The sequence below is a fragment of the Trachinotus anak genome, unplaced genomic scaffold (genome assembly GCF_046630095.1).
Source record: "Trachinotus anak isolate AG129_WGS33_773 ecotype Australia unplaced genomic scaffold, CSIRO_AGI_Tana_v1 ptg000033l, whole genome shotgun sequence".
NCBI lineage: Eukaryota > Metazoa > Chordata > Actinopteri > Carangiformes > Carangidae > Trachinotus > Trachinotus anak.
This window is the reverse complement of record NW_027273884.1, coordinates 2,831,028-2,856,414: the sequence shown is the minus strand read 5'-3', so window position 1 is coordinate 2,856,414 and position 25,387 is coordinate 2,831,028. Positions and strand designations below refer to the sequence as shown.

Below are 25,387 nucleotides of genomic sequence, written 5' to 3'. Positions count from 1 at the left end.
AATAGGTGTTTATTAGGGGTTGGCTAATAAGGCTGTTACAGAGGGCCTGCCACATGATCCAGAAAAGACAATTATAATACTGACTTGTTATTGGGTGGAACCTTTGAAAGTACAGAGTGAATTTAAGTATTTCATCTTAATCATACTGGAACATCACATCATTACATCATGTAATGTTGTAATGTTAGGCCTTTCAGAGCCTGCAGATGCAATACTGATCAATTACACTGTATATGTGTAATGTGTTTAGTTTAAGTAAAAAGAAAATGAACATGGCTTCACTGGTGTGTGATCCAACATAAATACAAACAAGAATAAAACCAATACTGAAGAAAAGGCCATGTCTGTTTTTAACAGCCTGTCTAAAACCTGTTCAGACAGGCCCCTGTGTCTGCGACTCTACCTGCTCTTGCTGGTGGGGAGCTGTCGACTGGGCCTCCTCATGGACTGGCTGGGTTGAACCTTCATGGAGGCGCGTGGCGAGGAGCGTGCAAAGTGCTCTGGTGGCGGAGGCTTCTTGGGAATCTTCTTGACCAGCCGGCTCACCCACTTCTGCTGCTCCTCCTGGGACACAGCCAGCAGCAGCAGGTTCTTGGCCGTAGACACATCGTAGTTTACTGGTGGTGACAGAGAAGAAGAATTTCCAGTTACCTTCAGTATCTACACTCCTGTTCGACCTGAAAACGGCACAAATGCTGCACCAACCCTCCTTTGGTAAGACCGTGTACTGGAGCAGCCTACCTTTGCAGGGAGCAATGATCTCCTCCTTCTTGTCCATGTGGTCTTTGTGGCACTTGATGTGGCAGCGCCGGCACTCCAGAGCGGGCGGCGGCTTGAACATGTTCCACAGCGGCTTGGTGCACGCCTCACAGTTGGTTGGGAAGTGGTAGAGCGTGGGGATGAACTCGTGGCCCTTGTGGCAGATGTAGCTGGACTTCTCTCCAATGGGCTCCACAGGAAATTCTGGCTCCTTTTTGCTCTCGCCCTCATTGGCATAAAGAATCTGTGGAGAGGATCAAAGATGAGGATCAACAACCAATCACACATCAAACACTAGTCTATTATCCACGGGTTCGAATGTTCAGAAGTTCAATAATAAAAACACTGAAGCAGAGCTGAGACAGACCTGGAATATCCTGGGAATCTCTTTGGAGTCAGCACGGTACACATCTGTTTGAGTGACAGGCCTCACGTGGAAGAGTTTGCTGTGTGATGGAAATGAGTCTCATTATATCCACTTATCATCCTGCATTCATGTGAACTGCTGCTAATCACAACTGCTAAAACCCATTTCTTGAATGTTTCCATACTTTCCTCAAAACTGTAAACACAAATCCAAATTCTCCAACTACATTAAACCCGACTCCTCCTGCAAAATCATCACCTCAAAACAGTTTTCATCTGTGCTCAGAATAAAAGACTGCTTTCAAATCATACACAAACCAATCAAAATGAAAACACGATGCACACTGCAGCTAAAAAAAAAAAGAGGAAAACACAGCATTCAGAGCATGTAGCTGTAGAAATGTTTGTCATAATAAATGCATTTTATGTTTTCCAAAAAAATATTCATGACTCAGTAACAGTTTCAGTTCTGCCTCATACTGTAAGCAATAAAGTTGAAGGTCTGGATTCAGCTTTTGCAAACAGTAAAACTTCAGTACGAAAAAGGCAAAAAGGATAAAGAAAAAAAGCACATCACACTGTAAATGTAACAACAAAACCAAACTCAAGAAGTGATTCTTCATTCAGCCTCAGTATTACGCTTTTGTACTGTCTCACTCTTCCTCCTCCTCCAGATTATTTTGCTCTATTGTTTCTTTCAAACCATTGATATTTGTTTCATCACATCATTTGCAGAAAGTGTGAACAATTTCAAGTTGTTGTGTTTAAACTATGACACCTGTGCTGTAATTGTGTTGCTATCTGATACCTGAGGTTACCAATATGCATCAGTGTTTTAGTGAATGAATATTTGTTTCAAGTTTTGCAAAATGTGAAAGGAGATGTGCAATTTCTGTCTAACCAGGTGAAAACTGTTTTTAGTTTGACAAAAAGAGTGATTGATACAGGAAATGGACATTTGGTTCAGAGAATGGAATTTAGTGTTTTAGCAAATCAGAAAAACTGAAACACAACAGGCAACAGGACAGAAACTGAAGGTGGTGTTGAGGTGTTACACTCACTCTATATCCAGCACCATGTAGGGAATAGACTGCTCTCTGTCTTGCTCACTGTTGTAGAAGAGAATCTTCTTGCTGCTCACCACGACATACTGTAACAGAGCAGACATGGTAAGAAAACATGTTTATCAAGGACAAGGACGCTGCTGTTGTCCACCATCAAAGCCGCTTCATTCCCCTTTATTCGTACCTTTTTCTCCCATCCAAACTTTTTGGTGTTGTTTCTTACAGGGAGAGAGAGCCAGCCCTCCAGCCTCGTTTCTAAGGAACAGGGAGAAACAGGGAGACGATGAGACATGAAAGACTGAACATGAGCATAATCGGCCAGTTTCTATTTAGATGCAAGATAGAGGCTTCTGGCACCACTTCACCTACTCCCATGGAAAAAGGAAAATGTCTGAAGAGGTCAAAACTCCAGAGGCACTCACAATATACAGAAGAACTTTATTTCTTTATTAATTAATTATAAAGTTCTTCTGTATACTGCAAGTGTTGCTGAAGTTTTGACCTCTTTAGTTTCTATTTGGATGAAATACAAATGAAAGCAAAGGGCCTTCATTGCTGTTTTCGGCTGCTTGTCTTTCACATCACAGGAGTGAACTGGATATTTATTCATGTCCACCAACGCTGTGTAACTTTACAAACTGTTTGATACTAACTGATAGCAGCTCTAAACTAGTCATGTCTATATCACTCTCTATTTATTTTAAAAAAGTGAATTTCATTATGCAAGAGGTTTAATGACTTCCTGCAACATTCGCGCATACAAACTCCAAATGTGGTAAAACTGCCTGCAGGAACAACAACAAGCACATGAACTTTTTCAAGTCAGAAATATTTTTATTTCCACCAAAAGTTCCAGCCTTTTCTGTCTGTCAAAGTTTAATCCCAACCATATCTGTGTACCTGAAGTTTCTGGATTGATATGTTTAGGGAGGTGCGGCCCAGTGGTCGAGCTCTTACCTGTGTATGCATCATCAGCATCAAACTCTGGCCCGCTGCTCACACTGGCAGAGTCCATTGATTGAACAGTGAGCGACTGCAGGAGATTCCTCAGCTGCTCGATATCACTGTCCTTACTGTCCAGAGCCATCTGCAGCTCAATACGCATCTGGCTCTCATCCGCCAATTGCTGCAATTTAAAATCAACAGAGGAAAACAAGACCCAGTCAAAGATACTGGAGAGGACAGAGGATGCTGGTTGGTCAAGGAGGAAGTTTATTACTGAATCAAAATACTGGTTTGTGTGACCCACCGCCTGCATTTCGTTGATCTCTCTCTGGTACTTGATGATTGTGCTGTTGAGTTTTTCCTTCTCCGACCTCAGCTCCAACTGCAGCTTCCTGTTCTCCTTCTCCTTCCGCCGCAATTCTGTGTCGTTACCGCGGCGACTGCCTCCGCCACGGTTCTCCTTCCTGTTCAGGATCTCCGCCAGCTTATTGACGGCCTGCAGACAGACATGAGTTTCAGAGTGGTGTGGCTGTGAGAGAGCTTCATGACCTGATGCCGTCACTTTCCACAGTATGATCAGCTTTGATTTAGTTGTCAATTTGGCTGAAGTTTAACACAGACTGACCTGAGTTTTCAGGGTCCTCTCTGACTGCAGCTGCTTATCAAACACCTGCCTCATCTTAATGATCTCCTGCTCCCAGTCCTTTGACTTATCCGACACTGAAAAAACACAGACGCAAAAATGTTAAATGTGAACCCAACAACAAGAATAACAAGTCAAGCATTTGAAGTTGAAACATTTTAATCACCTTCCACGGCATCCTTCAGTTTGTTGTTCAGCTCCTCCTTCTCATTGGCGAGGTTGGCCACATCACTGGTCAGGGTGCGGTTCGCCTCCTCCAGCTGCAAAACAACAGGAGATGAATGATGAGCACTGGCTCCACTGTCTGCCACTGCCACCTGTCGTCCAGCCTCAACACTGAAGCTTATTTCTCTTTCCATGTGTCTTTAAAATGCTTGAGCATGCACTGCTTTTACACCTTCCTGTGAGAGGAGGAGGTTAATGCAACGCACCGAACTGATGGTGATGTCTTTCTCAGCGAGCTCTTGACGATGGCGGGCCATCATCTCCTTCAGTTCCAGCTCCTTCATTATCTTCTCCTTCTCAAGGTCTGAGTACTGCTCCTCGGCGATGGAGCGCGCCAGCTGCTCTGAGTCAGCCTTTGTCAGAGTGATCTCAAGCTGAGCCGCCAACGAGTCCCTGACAAGTTAAAGAAAAAAAACTAAACAATCATTAAACAACACAGGATATAAATGTCTCGTTCACACGTCAAGTTTTTAACGAGGTTAATCACACCCACTGTGAACCACCACTACAGAACTTAAACATTTCATGTCATATTATGTTTGTTTCACCTGAGCAACACAGCATTGGGTTTGAAGTGACGCTAACAAAGATTGGCATCTTTGTTAGCGTCACTTCAAGTAAAAAGTGCTGTTAGCGAGTGTTTAGCTGGTGTTTAATAAAACCGATAACAGCCTGTTCAAAACGCTGTCGTCTATACACAAGCCGACCATTTGAAAATTAACATGATCCTGGACAGAACTTTGCCCTAAAATAAGGGCAGCTGTTTTCCAGGTTTTGCAGGACGAGTGTAAAGCCCTGAACGTGTGAATAAACTGACCCCTACTTCCTGGTTTTGTATCGATTTTGGTCACGTTTCAGAAAACAGCTATTGGAGTTTGTCTCTGGTGTTTAAGGTGGATTAAAAAGAAAACATCATATTTTCAAACCTCTCCTCCTGCAGGTCCTGCACAGACTGCTGCACATCTTTGGTGAGTTTGTTCCTCTCCTCACACTCCTCCTTCAGTTCACGAACCTGGGTCTTATACAGCGTCTGGAAAACACGGGACACAGGTCAGATACAGCTCACACTAATAGGTAATGCATGAACGCACATTATGATGCACTGACAGCCTGCTACTGTACATTTACCATGGTAAGAGAAGTATGACAGTTTCATAATAATAACAATAGTGAACAGCAGTATGATAAAGGGAAACATTTCGCATTAATCAATGAACACAGATCAATAATATTTATTATTCTGAAGATATGTGAGCACTGGTTCGGCTGTGTTCAATCCACACAACAACATGCATTAGCTACTGAAATAAAAGTGATGTTGCTCTGAAGGCACATTACAGCCCACACACTCAGCAGGCGACATTCAGAGCCATAATGTGTTGAGCTTTGTCATTTAACATCCACGTTTGTAATAACAGAGAACACACTCACAGAGAAATACTGCTCAGCCTCTAACTGGTCCTGTAGTTCCTTCATTTGTCCGTCTGTGTCCTGCCTTTCTCTGCAGATGACAAAACAAAACAAACAAAGACTTGCATCATTCATCGCCCTCGTCTTGTTAAAACATGAAGGCTCCTGCAGATGATAGGAGTGTGAGCGAAGAGTATGAATGAAATGTGTACTCACTTGCGCAGCTCTTGGTTCTGTTTCTCCAGGCTGCGTTTAATGTCCAGCAGGTGATTCATTTCCTGTTTGAGCTGCTTCTCTGAGGTTCTCAGAGTGTTGAGCTGCTGGTTCTGGGCCTTCAGGTCGTTCTGAGTCAGGGTCCGTTTCTGGGTCTCCTGCTCGATCCTCAGCATCAGGTTCTTCACCTGAAAGGACGGATGAAACACAGAGGGAGAGGGAAATGAGGAGAGGCTGTTTTTACTGTTTATAATCTTATCGTCCTGTCTCCATAAACCACTAATGAGTGACTGTTACTCCTCTCCACCTCAGAACTGACACAATGCTACACAAGCTGCAGGATTTGTTTCTCTAGGTGGTATTTAATATCTAAACACACACTTCACTGGTCTCCTGCACACGGTATAAACACTTGCCTCCTCAGTGAGGCGGTCCTTGTGCCTGCGCAGCTCATCTAGTTTCTGTAGAGCCTGTTTGTAGTCACAGTCCATCATGCTGCTGTGTTTCTCCAGCTCCAGTATCCTGTTCTCCAGACGCAGTTTGGCCGCTCGCTCCTCCGCCAGCTTCTGCTCCATCTCTGAAGACAAGAGGTGAGGTAGTGAGGATGTGAAGAGACCACTGTGGTTCATTCTAGGTTTTTACACTGAGACTGACAGGCCCTGTTCAGACCTGGTACTAACATCCATCCTGAGTGATCCCATCACAAGTGGACAGCTTTAAATTCAGGTGTGCACGCACACAAGTCACATTTGAGATCTGATCAGTCAGACCACATTCAGAGGTGGTCTGGACCACATGTGGCCACATTCTTTTAGCAGCGTGAACGCCAATCTGTGCTGGGGTCCTGGGCCACATTGAAGGACCAGCTACTGTAATGACGTCCTCTGATTAGTCCCAACACAATTTCATCATGAACTGAAAATATTTTACTATTTCTGATGGCTAAGACCTTATTTCACTGTAGAGCTGAGCGCAGTGCATTGATTCACTCAACCCCTCTGTACCGCTCTCTTTCCCTCTTTCTCTCACACACACACACACACACACATACACACACACAGACAACTGCGTGTGTTTATTTGCATATAAAGCGGGGAAGTGAGATCTGATCACAGGTGGTCACTTACATTTTAAAGCCAGGTGTGAACAGACGAACTCAGAGCTGACCGCTAGGATCAGATCACTGAAGACACGTGTTAATACCAGGTCCAAACCAGGGCGTACAGAACAGCTGGAAGGCTGTTTTAAGTATTTAAGTATCTTCTATAGTCTAAAACAGTTCACCAGTGTTTTTTAAAACTTAGATAACAAATTTAAATGCAAACAAAACACATAAATAGCATCTGATGGTTCACATTAAAATGAAAAGTGAACACAAGTTTTTACTCTTGATGATAAAGCAGCGTTGATAATATTGCTTTTCTCTGAAACAATATTACAATAACTGTTCATCATAACAGCAGAAATACAATAAAAGAACTGTATTACTTAACTGCAATGCAGCCTTTAAGAGATAACATATAAATAATACTAAATATATATTAATATCACAATATTTTAATGACCACAGTCCCTGTAGATGAGTAGCCTCACATCAATACTGACATTATATCGAAGTACAGAATCCAGAGACTGGAATAAACAGACTGCTGAAGTAAACAAGCAGGTGAGAGAACAACATCCTGGAAACAAAAGGTTGGTGCCCTCACCCTTCATGGACTCCGACTTGGCTCCCTCTATTGTTACTTTGATCTTGCTCTTGTCTGCCAGCAGCGCCCTGGTGGCCTTGTGGGAGCTCTCCTCCTGCTCCAGCTCCTGCTGCAGCACCTTCAGCTTGTAGGTCAAATCAATCTCTTTGTTGTTCTTCTCCTGAACACAAACAAAACAAGGGCGGAGGTGTTGATGATAAACTCAGTGGATCAAACTTTAGCTGACCATCACAACAACAACGACAAAAAAACATCCTCCCAAAACACAGCATCTTTTCAATCATGCAAAAATACAAAATACTAACGGCAGCAGAATGGACTCCAGAAGCTCAGAAAACCAAGACATCACTGTGAAAAACATTCACTTATTAAAGCTCAGAACGATTTCAGTAAGGTTAGCCTGCTCCTTCCTCATTTATATTGTCTGGGAACAACTGTGTCCATGAACAAAAGGCAGTGGAAGAAATCGTCACCACTGTTAAATGAAGTGTTTCCATGGTTACAACTCTGAACAGAGAGCAGTCAGAATTTGGCAGCGGGATCTGTAAGATCCTGTGTTTTCTATGGCACCATCTGAAGCAGAGGTTCTCAAACTCTTTCACACAAAGGACCCAAACTGACGCAGATTAGACCACAGACTCCTCTGATAAGAGTTTTCCTTTTCGATGTTTCATCACAGAAACTGTTTGAAACCCACAACCAGAACAGTCGTAATAATCATTGTGTGACTTATAGATGGAAATATAGTGAAAATAAATTATTCCCCTTTTTGCAGGAGACCCTGGACCCCACTTTGAGAACCACTGATCTAAAGTATGAGGTTTCAAGCCTCTTAAATAATTTTGTGGATCAAAAAAATCTGTTGTGATGTTCTCACTGTCGAAAACATCATGATGACAACACAAAAGTGGCAAAGATGATTCAACAAAATGTTAACAAAACACTGATAAAAGGTTATTTGGCATCAGTAAATGTTTTTCCAATGATGCCAAATAACCTGCCTGGTCTAGGGAAAAACATTTGGTCAGGGTTATACATATTATGGTGCTTAGGTTATCTTAGAAGTTTATCTACAAAGACAATTATATAAATACAAATACGATTTATACTATTTGACTGGACAACAAGTTTTCAGTTGTCTGTCTATCTTAAGTTAAGGTGAAGATGGTGACGGGCAAATCCCTAAATAAGCCAAGGTACACTATTTGATATTATCTTTTTAATGCTGACATACAGATTATACTTAAAACTCTCTGGAAAGACATGAATTTACAAACCTATACAGATAGAATATGCTAAGTAATGTTTATTACATGACATATAATGTTTATATCATCCTCAGTCAGATCTTCTTGATTTACCTTCTCTAGATCTGTGAGTTTCTCCTGAAGCTGTCTCTTCTCAGTCTCAGCCTTGGACAGAGCCTGTCTCTGCTGACGCGCCTCCTCCTCCAGACCAGAGATCCGTCCTGCAAGATAAATCCAGAGGATCAGAGAAGCAGGTTCCAATGAGAAAGAACACATCCAGCAGATACATCTACCATGCACTGTATGCTCACGCACAATCCCAACAATCAAAGCCCCAGCAAGCAGATCAGAGATTTTTCTTTTCTTTTCTTTGTCGGTCTTCTTATTGTCTGTTTCTACACATACACACAACGGGCTGACGACTCACACTAATCAGCTTAAGGCAACATTTTGAATGTTTACAAAGTTCTAATGAATGATTTTCTCCATTGTCCTGGTTTATTGGTGAAAGCAGTTCACTGCAGATTTAATTACAACAGCAGTTTGAAAGCTGACACAAAGTCGACTGCAGCGTTTTCACAGTCAAACAAATGCAGAGACCGACTTGCATGTGACCTCACCTCAATTCACACAATCAGATAAAAGCTTTAATGTGACAGATTATATGGCCTGAGTGTTGCTCTCATCAGATTATGGTTGAATTATTTCCCTTGATGTAAACACACTCCCTTGGACAGTTACATAAATGCATCCTGGGAGCTGGCCAGTACAACCAGGCTGCTACTGCTGCACACTGACCAGCTGCGATGGAGCAAGTTAGTTGGCCTTTATATTCACTTTCTCCGCTAAAGTCTGTTCAAACAGTGCGACAGCGGGAGCTTAATCCTCATCTCTGTAAATACCATTTACATATATCACAAATATTGTTTATATCTTTGTGGCTGTGCACAGCAGCTCCACACAAACTGGTTTTAATAAAAATCTCTTGCAAATAAATTCAAATCAACCTCTCACACACAAAGCCGGACAGCGAATGTGTTGTTTGCTGAATGGATTCTGACCACTGTGCAAACTCTTTCTAAAGGCCCAGAAAGCCTCGTGCCCTCAGTGTTTGTGTGGAACATTGCTTTCAGCCACCTTGCTGCCCTCATATAAATCTGCCGTGTAAGCTGCAAGACAGGCAGGAGCAAATCGAGCTGGAGTGGCAGAGAATTTTTATAAAAGGTGTGTAATAGAGTTTCTACTTCATAAAAATACAGATAACCGTATCAGCAACTCCTCAAAACAGCATTTCATACACTGATGTGCCTTGAATTTCTGTGCACGCCTGCAGGCATGTAGCTGCTCCAGATATTCATGATTACATTTTTTTCTGATCACACACACATTCCCATATTCATATGTAGGTGTTGTCTTCTGTGTTCAGTTTATCGTTTGCAGGTGCTTGGGAGGAGTGTATGTGAAAAGATTCTGGCTTCGTGCTTTTCCAAACTGAGATAAAACAGGAAAAGTCACCTTAAAAAATGAAATCCCTGAACATTCACATGTTTAAAGACTTTCCAGATCCTGTGTTACCTGGTTGGTGTTTGTTTCACCTACCCATCAGGTCGCTGATGGTCTCTGACCCCTGGCTGTGCTCCCTCCTCTCCGTCTCCAGGGCCGCCTGCAGGCTGATGCACTCCTTCTCCAGACTCAGCTTGCTGCGCTCCAGCAGGCAGCATTTGTCCTGCAGCTCGCGTGTGTTGGCCTCCAGCTGCTGCAGCTGTTTGCTGCTCTCCGTCTGGGTTTTACGGAGCCTCGTCGCTGCCTCTGACTCGGCCCGCAGCAGGGTGTTGGCTTCTTCCAGCTGATGGAGATGATCAAAAAGAAAAAAACTTAGACCAAGGGAAACTTCTGGGCTCACTCAAGGCACTCGCACAGAGCCAAGGACAGTTAAAATGCCTTTGTTGTGTTTGGGCGTATCACATATTTCAGAACAGCAATAACAGCCTTCTGAAAGTTTGTGGAGCAGAATATCAGAGGAGGCGATCGTCTCAATAAATGACCAGGTATCCAGGTCTTAATGAGGAAACAGATTTTAGACCTTTCTTGTGAACTAGCTTATGCCTCTCTCGATTGTTTAAAAATTGATTGTGTACTTTCGTTTCTAAGAAAATGTAACGATTATGATGGTGACTAAATTCTTCCTCTCTACGTAGCCTATTTGTTTTATATTATATGACATTCTGGTGATCAGTCTGTATAAGGAATCACGACATTACTTCTCTTTCCTACCACACCCTGAGGAAGACCCTGTAGTGGTTGAAACCCGTCACATATTTTACTCTGATATACCCTAACACAATAAAGGCAATTTAACTATATCCTTGGCTCTGTCCCCATGTCCCTGAAGTAAGCTCAGCAGTCTAAATTAAATGTCTAAATTTTTCTTTAATTTGTCTATTATTTTTGCAGCATGGCCAGAATGCAAACTTACAAAAGTAGAATAATGAGAAATAATAAATAAATGAGAAAAAAAAACACAGCACATCATACATACAACAGTAGCCACAGTCGCGATTAAATACAGTGTTTTTGTTTTCAGGTTTTGTTTCTTTGAAACTCTTTGTAGATTATCTTTTTTTTTTAAATTGTCTGAAGATGAGTCAGGAGTTTGATTTTGTTACTCATCACTTTTTCAATCCATTTGTAATCAGTTACAGTTCCCTGTGAGTCTTGTACATACTTGCTTTCAGATTAAATATATGAAATATATTAAATACACAAACATGCATAAGAACAATTTATTGGTGCCTATTCAGAGGCAGCTTATATATATTTCAGGCCTGTTTATATCAAGACCTGATCCCATGATATCTCCATTTTGACGCAGTGAGGAAACACACCGTTTGCTGTCTAATAACTCAAAGATTAATACAAACTTCTAATTGAGTTCCCACTGACAAAACTAAATACTGACCTGTTTCTGAAGGTGAATGTTCTTCTCGTTTGAAATGTGTGAATTCTGGTTTCTTCTCTTCATGTCGTCCAGCTGGTCTCGAAGGCTGTTGACTGCAAGAAACAGACGAACACAGACCAATGAATGAAGTGTGTTTTAATTAAGTTAACTTAAAGCATGCACCAAGTTTCTTATATAAGCTGTTGTTACAGCTCCAGCCATCTCCAGCAGATGAAAGGAGCATAATGTAAGTAATACTGTGTCTTTAATACAGAACTCAATTAAATACTTAAGTATTAATCCTTTATTATTACGTTTTAATCAGTGAGGAGAAGAGGAAATTGTCAAAAATATCACGAGTGTAACTTCAGAATATCAACATAGCAAAGGCACAGTCTTCTTGAACTGCTCTCTGTCCCCTGCTTCACACGTCTCTCTGACCAGCTGATGGCAGTATTATCCACATTATATCATTCAGCAAAATTATTTTATTACATTTTATTAACAAAATTAAACCAAATAAATTCATAAATTCTCACAAGAAGCTGTCAGGAGGATATTTTTTTTACAGTGTCCCCTGTTAACGTTTTTAAAAAATGACATGATCCTTTGGCACCAAGAAGAAAGTGTGCTACTGTGCAGCTTCTGAAAAACCTGTAATTCCAAAAACACATTTACTCCAGGGCACATTAAATCTGCTTCCACTTGAAAACTATATATTCTAATGTCTCAATGTAATTATTGCCCTTAAATTTCTTATTACTTCAAAAGTAAGTCCTCTACTAATTAGTAAGTGAATTAAAAACCTTTGAAAACGATTTGATTAATACATCAGTTCTGTGGTATCTCATGTCACCTTCGTTCTCCAGGCAGCGCTTCCTGTCGGCCTCACTCTCAGCCTTGCGGTGGCTCTCCAGGCTCTTGTGCTGCAGCAGGGCCTTCTCTCTCTCCAGCTGCCTCAGACTCGACTCCAGGTTCTTTCTACCGGTCACCTAGAATTAACCATTAAATACTTTGGTCAGTGTGTCCTATAGGGCTGGTTTCACACTGTAATGAGGGACGGGGTCTGACAATCCACTTAGAGTTCAACACAAATCCCAACAGATGTTGTAATGTGGCGATTAAAGTTCTGCGAGCCCTCCATCTGAGCCTGACTGGGTATGACACGCTGGTGTTCAACTGAAACATAGTCAAGTGTGGAGAATAAGAAATCCTTATTCTAACTTAAATACAGCTTTAGAGAGAGGCCATAAAAGTGGATGAAGAGGATTTAAATGATCCTGGAGGGGAAACTGGATTGTTGCACAAGCAAATATTAAAAGTAAGACAAAGCCAAAAATGTAAGTGATCTTCATCAGTAGCATGTGTCCACACTGCAGCAGTTTCTAAATGATCAGCCTACCTCTTCCTCCAGTTCTTTAGAGATTTTGTCCAGTCGACTAGAGGCAGCTCTGCAGAGAGGAAGCAGGACACGTATAAGACCTTTGACACACTGTGCCTGAATGTGTTATTAGAGCAACAGCTCCTGTACCTGTATTTGTGCTCCAGATCATCTTTGACCTGCTTCTCATTATTCAGCTGCACCTCAAGTAGGTGAAGTTTCTTCTGCCATGCTGCTGACTGGAGAGAAAAAGATATATATATTTATATATCAACCAATCACAGACATCCTGGTGACTAAAAGGACTCTTCAGCTGCTCGAGCTAAAAACCTGTTTGCAACCTTTACTGCATGTCTTCCATCTTTCCTGTGACTCACATGTGTGTGTTACACAATGAAGTGTTTTACGTAACTGGTAAGACGCAGCATTTCTGAACTGTACATCAAATCTAATTGATCTGATGATACCTTTGAGCAAAAAGACAGTAAATAAACAATAGCTTTCTTCCACATCAAGCAGACACAGAGCATCATTATAATTCATTTGGAGTCATGTGTCTGGCCACCCGATTGATCCAAGTCAAATATTCACTCTCTTGAACTATTGTTTGATCTCCACCAACTCCTTGGGGCAGTATCTCTAAAACACTCCACCAGCTAGTCATTAACTTTGCCTGTCAGCTGCTTGGTGCTGCCTGAACCAAGACAGTAAAGCTACAGACTATAAAACCAAACCAATGAGCTGAAAGACACTAAAGAGTTTTGTACGACTGGATTCAGGTGCAAAACCAGGAGGTAACTCTGTGTGGGTTTCTCATGACTAATGACCATCATTTGATTCATTGTTAAAATAAAAAGATTGATTATTGCGGCTTTAAATGTTCGACTTGGACTTGAAGGACAAACTCTTTCAAACTTTCCTGTCACAAGGCAAAAGGTTTATGGAAATTAAACAAGAACAATAATTAGCCCTAAACATAAATAAAATACTCCTCTCACGTATTTTTTGTCTAATAATTATCCTATTAAAATGTGATGTGTTTTGTGATGACCCTGATGAAGGCCACAAGCCCACATGCATCTGTTTCATAAAGGTCTTCTGTTTCCTGCAATTGTTGCTGCGGTTTTCACCTCTGGACTTTTTCCTTTCTCCAGGCACCTTGGAGGAAGGTGAGGTTACTTTGCTTCTGGCCCACACAAGTCAGTTTTTGCAGAGCTTAACAATTTAGAAGGAAATTAAATTCTTAAATTCCACACTCATCATATTAAAACCAAGACAGTGTATGAGCAGGCAGTGTCAACCTGAAATAAGAGCTGGGCCCTTGATTGTGATGGGGGGGGGGTGTTTCAGGACTTGGATCAATGAGTTCCCCAGATTAGCTGTTAGCTCAGGCGCTTACTCTGAAAACAGCTCAAATCGTTCTCTGTGGCTAAGAACAGAAACTCTACCAAAGTACTAATAAATCATGGGATCAGGAGAAGAAATCCTCTTCTGAGTCATTTCCATCATAATCCTTAATGCCTTCCAGTCTGGCCTTGTAAACTGATGCCTGCCTTATTCCCTAAGAAGCTAAGAGGGGGCGGCCTGCGTTACTGCAGCTGATCAAGGTGCAGTTACTGTCACAGTTCCCAGGACTTTTTCAGTGATGATCCAGCTCATGACAGACAGGAATCACTCATACATCAATATCTTCCTGTTTGTAGAGTCTGTTTATCAACTTGTTTGCACCAAGGGAGCAGCGCTCAAATTTCGTTGTACAATGTATAATGACAATAAAGGCGACTCTGATTCTGATTCTGAAATCATCTCTTACATGCTAGTACGCCAACTTCAGCCACTGAACCAAACATGCTGACCCATTTTTCAACAGTTTAAACAAGTTGGGAAGAATATGTTCAACTATAAACCTAATAAAACAGCCACAGTCAGCAACCATCTGTGACTTACATACATTTAAGGAATAATGTTACTTATTTTCTAGTAAATCATCCAACCTGCAGCATGTGACGTGACCTCAAGGTGCGTTCACAGCATTGCCAAACAAAACCAACAGCAGTCTATTGAAAATATCCTGAATGCACCTTTGCTCAAAATTAGGAGAATGTTGAAATAATTTTCCAGGATATTTTACTTTTTCTCTCATTTTCCATGTGTTTTCCATGACTGGAAGACAGGTCAACTGTTTTCCAAGTTTTCCAGGTTTTCCAGGACCCATGGGAACCCTGCACTGTGTGTGGAAGTGACAGTACCCACCTCTCCTTTTGAATTCTCGTGGATCACTGAGGAATTGTTGGAGGCATTTAGCAACCTGAAGAAGGAAATCAACACAGAGTCAAGACCACCGCTGAGAACAAGTGCTGATGGACTGGAGGCAGCTACAAAAGCTGACGACTTACTGGTCTTCTTTAAAGTAAGTGAAGCCAACGAAAGGTAACTGATTTCCAACAAAGGCCTTAGGTGTGGGGAAAGTTTCTACGTCGCCTTTGTCATCTTCAATCTCATCAAAGTTACTGGTGTCTATGTCACTGCTCAGCTCCGGGACCACAGGGGCGGCCGCTGAGGAGAGAGACAGACATAAACTAAGGAAAAAGGAAAGTGTGACATGGGAGAAGGAAGTGCTGCATAAACAAAACTAGGAGTGTCTAAATAAATCATTTTATCTTGTTTTCTGATACAGCTCGAAGTATTTAAGTCACATAAAAGGCTCATTTCACGGGGTCAGGTGAAGCTCTCGCTGAGTTGTGGTGATACTAACTGTCTCTGATGGTGTTGAAGGTCCACTGGTCGTTCTTGAAGAAAGGGTGTCGCTTGATTTCCTCCACGCCGTTCCTGCCCAATCGTACCTCCCTCAAAACAAAGAGAGTGAATGAGTTGTGGAGTGGTGATTAAAGCTGCCCTTTGTCCTCAGCTCAACCGTATCTATGGCGTCAGCAAAAACATCACCTGCTGATACATATTCCTTACTGAAGGTGATTAAATTCAAACTCAAGCCAGACTTTGATTTCCTTTGGCCTAAAGCATTACAATCCAAACCAGTGGTAAACACAAGTGCGCTATATGCAGCTCAATAGCATCTATACGTTATGTAATGTCTGCTTTACGATTATAATAGTTTTGGATTTTTCATTAGTTTTTCTTTTTATTTCGTTTTGGCTTTTTGTTTTCAATTTCAGTTTAGTTTTTAAAGCAGGTTTTCTCCTTTAGTTTAGTTTTTGTTTTTTTGAAATTGCACAGTTTCAGTTGAGTTTTTATGAGTTTCAGTGTTTAGTTTTAATGTTTGTTTCTGGGTGATTTGTCAGGGGTCAGATTTCAAAAGGTCAGAATAAGTGTTGTGTCATAAAAATCAACAAAAAATCTAAACATTTAAAAAATGTGTTTGAAATACAGATGAACAACCATCCACAAAAGACAACTATAAACAATGTGTGTTTGTGTCATTAACCAGAAACAACAACAAGATAAAATGTATTTATGGGCACAAATATGTAAACAGTGGACAGAAGATGCAGCTCGAAGTGTAAAATGTGTGTCATCGTGTTTCTGTAGTGAGATACAGGTCAAGTCAACCTGAGGAAAAAAAGACATGAAAAAACTCAAAAACTCAACAAACTCTCGAGGTTTGATTCATTTAGATGAACCAGCTCAAAACAAACTCATCACTGAACCAGTCGCAGGTGCTGCAGCTCTGTGGCTCATCACTGCAAGTTAATTAACAATAAAATACTTAACATTATTAACACTGTGAATGTGGGACACTTAAAGTGCACATGTACTGGTTGTACACTGAGAGCCAATCAGCAGGTGAGAAACAGCTGCATCTGGCACAGCTAAAAAACTGGATGACAGATTTCATATCCACCCAAAATACAAAAATAAAATATAAAAAAAGATGAAAACTAAAGACATTTTCTCTACTCACTAGTTTCAGTAAGTTTTTTTTATTAAGTCTTGTTTGTATTCTTATGTCACTTAACAAAAATATTTTTTCACATCAAGTTTAGTTTATTTCATTAGTTTAGTTTAGTTTATTTTATTAGTTTAGTTCATGCTAATGATCGCGGTCTGCAGCAGAAAACAACCTTCATCAAAAGCAGCTGTGTTCTCTTCTGGCGTCACCACCATCAACACTTAAACTTTTAAAAACACCAACTCTTCATACCTGTCAGTCAGGAAGGCACAGATGATATTCTTGGCATCTTTAGAGATCTCCACATCATCGGGGAAGTTTAGAGAGTTTTTATGGTCCATTATCTTACTGTATGTTCCCACCAGGGAGTCGGCGTAGAACGGCGTATCACCTAACAACAATTACAGGAAGTTAGCAAAAGAAACGACACTGAAAGCATCATTTCTTTCACTCTTGTTTTGTACGATCACTATGACGTGATGAGATGTTCACTGACCAACAAGCATCTCGAAGATGAAGACCCCTACAGACCACCAGTCGCACTCTCTCCCATAATAACCATCTCCTCCCTGGGACTTCAGCACCTCAGGAGAGATGTAGTCTGGAGTCCCCACTGCTGTGTCACAGTGCACCATGCCGGTCTGCAAAACAAGTCCAGGAAGCAATAAACATCAAGTGTGTTCTGGCATTACAGTCACAAAGCAGGCTTCAGACAAACAAGAGTCATTAATCTAAACTTAAGAGTTTATACGTGTGTGTATGCATGTGTGTACACGTGTGATATAATTTAATTGTAGTAATAATCTTAGTGATGAGGGGTGGGGAATGGAGATAATGGGTGTTTTTCTCTCCCATTTTTCTGTCTGTTTATGTTTCGTAATTGATTCTCCTGACGTGTTTATTATCACTATGATCATTATTTCCTTCTTACTGTAATTTTTTCTCACGGCCTGCTCAGAGCTGGGAGGGCTCTCGATATGTTGGCTCACTTGACGTACTATACTTTGCATATGTTTTATCACCCCAGTTATTTGAATAATTAGCTAATTAAAAAAGTAAAATTTTTTTTTGTTACTTCCTTTTTATGCAATAAATAATTAATCACAAAAAAAAGAAACAAAGCTCTCTCTCTCTCTCAGAGAAATCTCAAAGAACTGATGGCTAACACAACAGATTTAAGCACCACAACAGTTTTGCTCTTGACTTAAAGCCATTTCTCTTAGCATCAAAACATATGTAAAGGTTGGGCCAGGCAACATGACTTCAAATCAATGTCACCAATATTTCAATCTTTTACCTCGATTATGATTAATGAACGATTACTTTGGCGATTATCGGTCTCTCTCTTTTTCAGAGCCATGCACTCCTTGTGTGTCTGGTTCGTCGTGACTGATAAGAGCCAATCAGGAGGCAAGGCAGGCGTCTGCGTCATTGCTTCCAAAGGACTCTGTTTCTGCCCATACAGACTACAACACATTTTTTAGAGTTAAAAAAGACCAGAGTAGAGTTGACGTCAGGCGTAAATGTAGCAAATGTGAAGCTTTTTAAAACACACTCTTAGTGTGGACGTAGCTTGAGGCTCAGTGTTTGTGCTCGTGTCATCCATATCGCCAGCTTCACTTTGAATAACTAACGTTAGTCGGACAGGGCAGAGGCACCTGACTGAACACTAGATGGTACTTTTTAAGGGGAGAGTTCATGAACGTGCACGCTGGGCAAAACATTAACTGAATTAATGGACATGAGCAAGATTGAGTCCTGAGAGGTTCGAAATGTTGGTCTGGATACTTTTTCAGTTAATTACCCAGCTCTACTTGAAGGTGCAAGTTTGGTTTGTGTGTGTTTTCTTTTATTTTTTAGCCTGGTAAAAAAAAAAAAAAAAAAAGAACTGGTGGCAGTAGGAATGCTGCTACTTCTCATAAGCACAACACGCTACTGCACCAAGACGGTGACTTCTGTGACAGGCTTTAACTCACAGAGTCCATCTTCATGCACGTGCCAAAGTCGGCCAGCTTGAGGTGTCCGTGTCTGTCGAGCAGCATGTTGTCCGGCTTGACATCGCGGTGGATGAAGCCCATGGAGTGAATGGCGTCCAGGGCCATCACTACCTCTGCTGTGTAGAACTTGGCCCATTTCTCTGGCACGTCGTAGGTGCTGGTGAGGTTGACCAAGTCACCTCCTGGCATGTACTCCATCACCATGTAGAGGTAGTGCTCATCTTGGAAGGCACAGCACAACTGAACAAGGCACAAGCTCTCATTACAAGACACATCATTTCACTAAGCAGTGACTATTAGTGCAAATCTACATTTAAAATGTAACAGTCTGCACAACAGTTATATTTTATACAAAAGTAAAAGAATCAAAGAACTCAATCAAAATGTATTTTTTAATCAACATCTGAAAAAGTGTTGGAAAACAAAGCTGAACAGTGACTTAAACGTACCTGCACAACCCAGGGACTGTTAGCGAAGGCCATGATGTCCCTCTCCTCCCAGAAAAAGGCAGAGTCTGAGCGCTTGATCATCTCAAACTTGCTCAGCAGCTTCATGGCGTAAACCTTCTGAGAGGCTTTATGTCTGACCTGCAGGGTGGTGGTAAAAAAAAATATAATGAGGAGAATTTGGGGGCTCTGGGACATTTTGAACAAGAGGTAAATTACAGGTTACACAAAACTGTGATAAACATAATCAATGGCTGCCATTCGATGTCAGGTGATTCCATAATTTTAAGTCAATGTTGTTCACTATATGAATATTTTCATCTAATGTAATGATCGTGTAACCACTGCACCGTGCAGCTGAAAATGACAACCAAATAATGAATACTGAGGTCTGACCTCACAGAATATCAATACTCACCAGTTGAACTTCACCAAACGCCCCTCGACCGATGACTTTAACTCTGTCAAAGTCTTCACACTTCATCTGCAGGTCCCGAATTTGTCCAATGGCTTTCTCATCTGTATAGAAACAGTATGAAGAGAATAAACAATCTATTAATAATGAACTGACCAACAATAACAAATGAAAGACAGATGGTAATTGTCGTCTATCGCTCTCTTTCTCATTCTCCCTGCCACACAGAAACTACTTACATCTGTTTAAGAAGGTTTCGATGTTTTTGTTCTTGCGCAGAGCAGGGTAGTCCAAGTCTAAGACCAGGGCGTTCATGGAGTCCTACATGGAGACAAAGAAAAATCCATCATCAGTCAGGATCAGCAAAAAAACATGACTAACACCAGTAACATCCTTTTTTATAGCCAACTATCTCAGCAGCATCTCAGGTTTCTGGACCCTCAATCCTGCAGCATTAAATAAACACATAGTGAAGTGAAGTTTGAAGTAGTTACAGCCGCTCACATCACGATCAGGAGGATTAACAATGTGAACCAGGATCCAGGGACCAGACACATAAAACTCTGTGTTGACTCATGACTAAAACTATGTGTACGCACAAAACCAGAAATATGCAAACGCATTTTTTTCATCATAATTATAAAACAGCGCGTTTACATCCTTCTGTTTTATTAATCTCACTCATTGAGAAATTGGCCGCACATGCACGAGCCTCATTTCCACTCCCACAATGAGCCATAAATGGATGAAGACACTCATCACCTTAATCCATCGGTTTTGGAGACAAAAACACTGTCGGTGCCACAAGTTATCAGGCATGGCACAGAAAAAGAAACACAACTTCAGCAACTGGTTAAATTACAAACAGGAACTCATCAGTTTACTTCAGTTCAATAACTCCAACTGTAAAGTCCCGTTTTACTCTGAACCTCATTTGACGGGAGTAGAGACGTCTTCATTAGGCACCAGACAGGCGTTCAAAGCTGTGATTAGTAAATATCAAAATAGTCTGGAAACTGTTTACAGAATGACTCACAATAAATAATGAGGATATAATATTAAACAATGCTGAAGGAAACATTGTGCACAATTATTTCCATCCATAAAATGTGAAATAGTTTTTGCTGTGTAAACATAAAACTCATGATACTAATGAATTCAAGTGCTGTGAAGTTAAATTCTGTGTCGTTTCTTTATTTTGAATTTTTGCATCACTGTATGCGTCTGTGTTCATAAATACCAATTCATGTGTAGGAAATGGCGTTCGCATGTTTTTGTGTGTGTAAGCATCATTTATACACCTGGCCCCAGGATTGTGTTGTCTCTACATCCTCCTCCTCTGGACAAACATCAGATGCAGCTTAAAACTGTGTGTTGCTGCACAAGAAGCATGAAACTAGTGCAGATGATTCAGTCACAGCAATTTTAAGACCTACTGACGTCAGTCGCTCTTATTGCCTCATTCAAGAACACAGCAGTGCTAGTAACGGGGCTGTTACAAAACAGACACAAGTTATGACAGATTCTTTACACTGAAGGGTGTGTGTTGGTCGTAAAAGGCCCCATCATACTGCAATTAAAACACACTCCAACCAAGACGTGTTCTCTACTTTCATCTGCACACGAGAGGAATATGTGAAAAACGATCATCGGATGCTTCTCAGCTACAGAGGGAAAGTGTCACCTTCGCACTGTGGTAACACTGCTGTGAAAGCAAATGAAATGGTTCAGACTACAATTTACAAAACACTGAGCAAAACCAAGTGGCAAACACTCTCAGAGCGGAGAGCAGCAAGAGGGCCGAACACCACTGACTGTATTTCTGAGGAGTTTATTTTCTGTATATTTTCTCACCACCGCACAGAACAAAAACAGTTCCACATGACTGCACGCAGCAGGTCTGAGATTAAAACAAACACCTTCGCCACAGCGTTTCATTCAGCGTTCAACTTGACTGAGTGATTACACAAACAAGTGCATTTAAAGAGAAAAGGTTTGGACTGACAGCTTTGTTCCTCGACAGAGACAGAGACAGAGGGAGGGAGGGAGAGGAGGCACGATGACTAATTTTCCCATCAGCAGCTGCCTTCTGGGTTCTGTCGATGATATTCATCTGCTCACAAAAGATGAACACACTGTTTCTGTGACCGTTACAAAGCAGTGGGTGTAAAAGAGATCAGAGTCACCTCCGCACAGTATGGAGCCTCCAATTCTGATCTGCATTTACCACACTCATGGCATTTCACCCTTTGTACATATACAAGGAATTCTTCTTCTGGCTTTATGGCCAGTTTAGAGCAGTGGTTCTCAAAGTGGGGTCTGGGGACCTGAAGGGGGGTTCCCAGCAAAAAGGAGAATAATTTATTTTCACTATAATTCTATCCATAACTAACTCAGTGACAGAATGTGTGACTCTTATGGTTGCGGGTGTCAAACACGTTCTGTAATAAGAACAGATGAGGGTCAGTAATCTAATCTGTGTCAGTTTACGTTTGAGAACCACTGGTTTAAAGGACATTACATGACGAGGCTGTTAAACAGCACATGTGATTCTAAAATAATCCAAATCTCTGAGGAGTTATACATTTGTAATTTTAGTGACTGTCAAGCATGAATGTGCGTGTGTAAATACAGTCTGTAATGAAGGGGCTCCACTTTGAGAAATAGGGAAACACTTCATCAAAAATCCAGCATCGTTCAGCAAAATCCCTCCTGAACCTTTGCTCTAATATACACAAATACACCAAATTCAAATCCACTTAAATATTAGAAATGATATGATCTTAATAAAGATGGGAAACATCATTGCATTTCAGTCCTTGATGAACACAAGAGAGACATGCACAAGTTATTACAGAACCTTGGTGTCGTCAGCTTCCATGTAGCTTTAGCTTGCTAACTTTGGCGTTAGCTTGCCAGCTAAAATGTTCTGTTGCAAGACTTTATACAGTCAGGGTGTATGGATGGTTAACATTATGCGCACTGGCTGGATAGCAGGGGCTCAGTGTGTGTTTGGCCATCAGTGTTTTCAGTTAACACACACACACACACACACACACACACACACACACACACACACACACACACACACACACACACACACACACACACAGAGTAGACCAATGACTAGTCTGGACATACATGGACAAACATGTGGAAAAGGAAATACTATATTAATACTATAAGAATATTAAAAAAGTTTTCATTTATTTTATCAACTGATTAATTATAAAGGGACAAAACAAAAAGTGTTTTTGTATTTTACCACCTGACTGGAGGTTAAAGGAAAAGTATAAAGTTTTATATTTCTGTTTAATGATATAATTGTTAAAGTCCACAGACAGAGTGAGGGGCAGAGGCTGGGAGCTGGTCTGCAGCAGCATGTTAGTTAACTGAACACGACCTGATTATTTGCAGCGTTCAGTCATGTTATAATGGACGTAGTTTGACCTGGGCCAATCTAGGGAAGCCATTAAACAAGCAAAAGACAGATGTAAACCCCTAATTGTTACAGTGTGTGACAGTAAGGAAGTCATCTATCAACATCTGCCAGCTGTGCATTCCTGAACAGTCAATGAGGAACTTTCTGAACACTGGACCGAGCCAAATGTTACGACAGAGGAGAACCCAACTCTGACCCAGTTCTGTAAACTGTTTTTTTCACTTGTCTCTCTTCTTGTTCTCGTGTTGTCACAGTGCAAGACAGGATGGCACAATCTGCCTCATGTTTCACCCACTTCCTTTATACTTCTCTTTGTCTCTTTTGCCCTTTTCTGCTGCTCTCCCTGCGTCTCCTCCTGCTCTCTCCATCATTCTCCGCTCGGCTGCAGCCCGTCTGCAGTGAGCTGTACACTCTGTTTCATCATCTCAGCTTCACTTCCCCATTAAAGGACTGACCTCACACAAAACTACTATTTAAGGGAAAAGAACACACACACACGCACACGCCAGGGGGTGGAGAGGGGTTGCCGAGTGCGTGTGCACATACGCAAACACACACACGTGCACGAGGATCTCCCTACGCGCACGGCAATACAGGAAATGATCCACCCCACCCCAGGGCTGGCAGATAATTTCAGTGTGTCATGAAGCCAGTCCCTGAGTGCAAGTCATTTCCTCTGAAGCAGCAGTCTCTGCTGCCCTGCATTTGTCTGCAGCCAAAAAACTGCACATACACAGCAGCTACAGGTGTGAGCATGTGTGCAACCTAGGAATGCACCATATACAAAAAAAAAAATCATATTGCAATTATTTTGGCAGATATTGTGACTGCCATGAGTCACAATTTCAGTTGGAATGATTTTTGCTTTTTCTCTGAAAAAATATTTAAAATGATGATGATGTGATTTTTGTTTGGGCTTGTGTCAAACAAGCATCTTCCCTTATGTCTGGAGAAGACGATTTGGAGACCAGGGCATCTCCGTAGCACCACAACACTTAAGGTGCTAACAATGCACAACAATGTTTTCAATGTTGGATACTTTGGATGCAATTTGCACTTGGCTATATTGCGATTATGATTATATTTTGATGAATTGTGCAGCCCTAAAGAAATGCATACATGCATGTTGTGTGCCACTTACATTTACTCGCCATAACGTTTTCAAAGCAAGAGTCAGCACATAGCCACAGCCTCATGCACACACACTGTGCAGGTCTGTGATGACTGGGTCAGTTTTAAAGGTGCTGCCGCTGTGGCAGCTACTGTAACACTGTGGTTGTGTAAAGCTACAGTGGAGAAACAGAACCGACAACTGCACTAACCACAGATGATACACATTTTCCTCCTCATCATCGTCATCATGGCATCATTTTCTTTAATCTGAATAAGTCATTCACAAGAACATGACTATATCCTGTGCAGTTTTACAGAGTAGGAGGGAGTCTGTTTTACATGTTCCTACGTGTTTAATTTTGAATGACTAATATGTAGAACCTAGAACTGTGTACCTGTATTTACCAACTCTATTTACAGCCTCTTTGGATGTTCCCCTTTCTTGGTTAATATCTTTTTAAAAGCAGCTGATGTCATTTCCTTTTAGTCACAGTGTGTGATTATTAGTGTTTATAGTAAGGAAGAGGAGAAACAGTCACTGTGCATCAAGCAGCACTGCTATAGCTCAGATATTTTCATGACACTAAAGGCCTCAAATACTTTTACTGTAGTTTCCAAGGTTGCTAAGCTTCAACTGAAAACATATCATTTTCATGTAGGTCTATTCTTTTATGAGAAATGAGAGCTTGAGGATTTATTAAGTAACTGATTTATTATTGTAATTATTTAAATAAATGGTTTCATGGCTACTCGCTCTCTAAATCTCAGCAGCCCAAGGCTGCAGGCTAAAATCTATTAGATGCTGAGGTGGATCAGCTTGTCTGTGCAATGCCATGGATGGAAAACATGAAGAACACATTTTAAAACCAAACAGAGATCAAGTGTCACTAAACAGTTCAGTGAAGTGTTAAGTGTTTTGTAAGGAAAAGGTCAGCGCGTCACACAGAACAATTAATAAAGCATCATGCACATGTTCTCACACTCTGAGGTTGTAGGTGCTATAATCCCAACAACAACGCAGCATGGCAGGTACAGGAAGTTAGTGCCCTGGAACAAAATGTTCAAACTATACAAACACACAACTGGGGGAATTCAGTTTCACAGATTTCCAACTTTGGACATGAAAAAGACGACAAAGGCAGTTCGTTGACAGTTGCCACGAGAAAT

At 41.2% G+C, this 25,387-nt stretch overlaps 1 protein-coding gene across 3 annotated transcripts in view; it reads right to left on the bottom strand.

The window, feature by feature from the left end:
* The window catches only part of rock2a (rho-associated, coiled-coil containing protein kinase 2a), a 40,190-nt gene that overhangs the window by 3,286 nt on the left and 11,517 nt on the right, over positions 1-25,387 (bottom strand). For 2 of the 3 annotated variants that reach the window (XR_011686956.1, XM_071471454.1), the window contains exons 2-31: positions 19,905-19,986; positions 19,669-19,769; positions 19,254-19,391; positions 18,784-19,044; positions 17,304-17,448; positions 17,060-17,198; positions 15,656-15,747; positions 15,297-15,456; positions 15,154-15,208; positions 13,051-13,139; positions 12,922-12,970; positions 12,376-12,511; positions 11,541-11,632; positions 10,181-10,427; positions 8,696-8,802; positions 7,335-7,494; positions 6,042-6,202; positions 5,629-5,813; positions 5,434-5,503; positions 4,929-5,032; positions 4,209-4,395; positions 3,944-4,037; positions 3,760-3,854; positions 3,439-3,630; positions 3,147-3,315; positions 2,374-2,444; positions 2,187-2,275; positions 1,127-1,205; positions 742-1,003; positions 404-617 (exon numbers count right to left, since the gene is read on the bottom strand). Coding sequence is in view for 1 of the 3 variants with exons in the window: in XM_071471454.1 (XP_071327555.1) it covers positions 404-617; positions 742-1,003; positions 1,127-1,205; positions 2,187-2,275; positions 2,374-2,444; positions 3,147-3,315; positions 3,439-3,630; positions 3,760-3,854; positions 3,944-4,037; positions 4,209-4,395; positions 4,929-5,032; positions 5,434-5,503; positions 5,629-5,813; positions 6,042-6,202; positions 7,335-7,494; positions 8,696-8,802; positions 10,181-10,427; positions 11,541-11,632; positions 12,376-12,511; positions 12,922-12,970; positions 13,051-13,139; positions 15,154-15,208; positions 15,297-15,456; positions 15,656-15,747; positions 17,060-17,198; positions 17,304-17,448; positions 18,784-19,044; positions 19,254-19,391; positions 19,669-19,769; positions 19,905-19,986 (4,025 nt within the window). In the remaining 2 variants the exon portion in view is untranslated. Of the gene's footprint in view, positions 1-403; positions 618-741; positions 1,004-1,126; positions 1,206-2,186; positions 2,276-2,373; positions 2,445-3,146; positions 3,316-3,438; positions 3,631-3,759; positions 3,855-3,943; positions 4,038-4,208; positions 4,396-4,928; positions 5,033-5,433; positions 5,504-5,628; positions 5,814-6,035; positions 6,203-7,334; positions 7,495-8,695; positions 8,803-10,180; positions 10,428-11,540; positions 11,633-12,375; positions 12,512-12,921; positions 12,971-13,050; positions 13,140-15,153; positions 15,209-15,296; positions 15,457-15,655; positions 15,748-17,059; positions 17,199-17,303; positions 17,449-18,783; positions 19,045-19,253; positions 19,392-19,668; positions 19,770-19,904; positions 19,987-25,387 lie in introns of all 3 variants that reach the window. The other variant, XR_011686957.1, reaches the window with a different exon arrangement.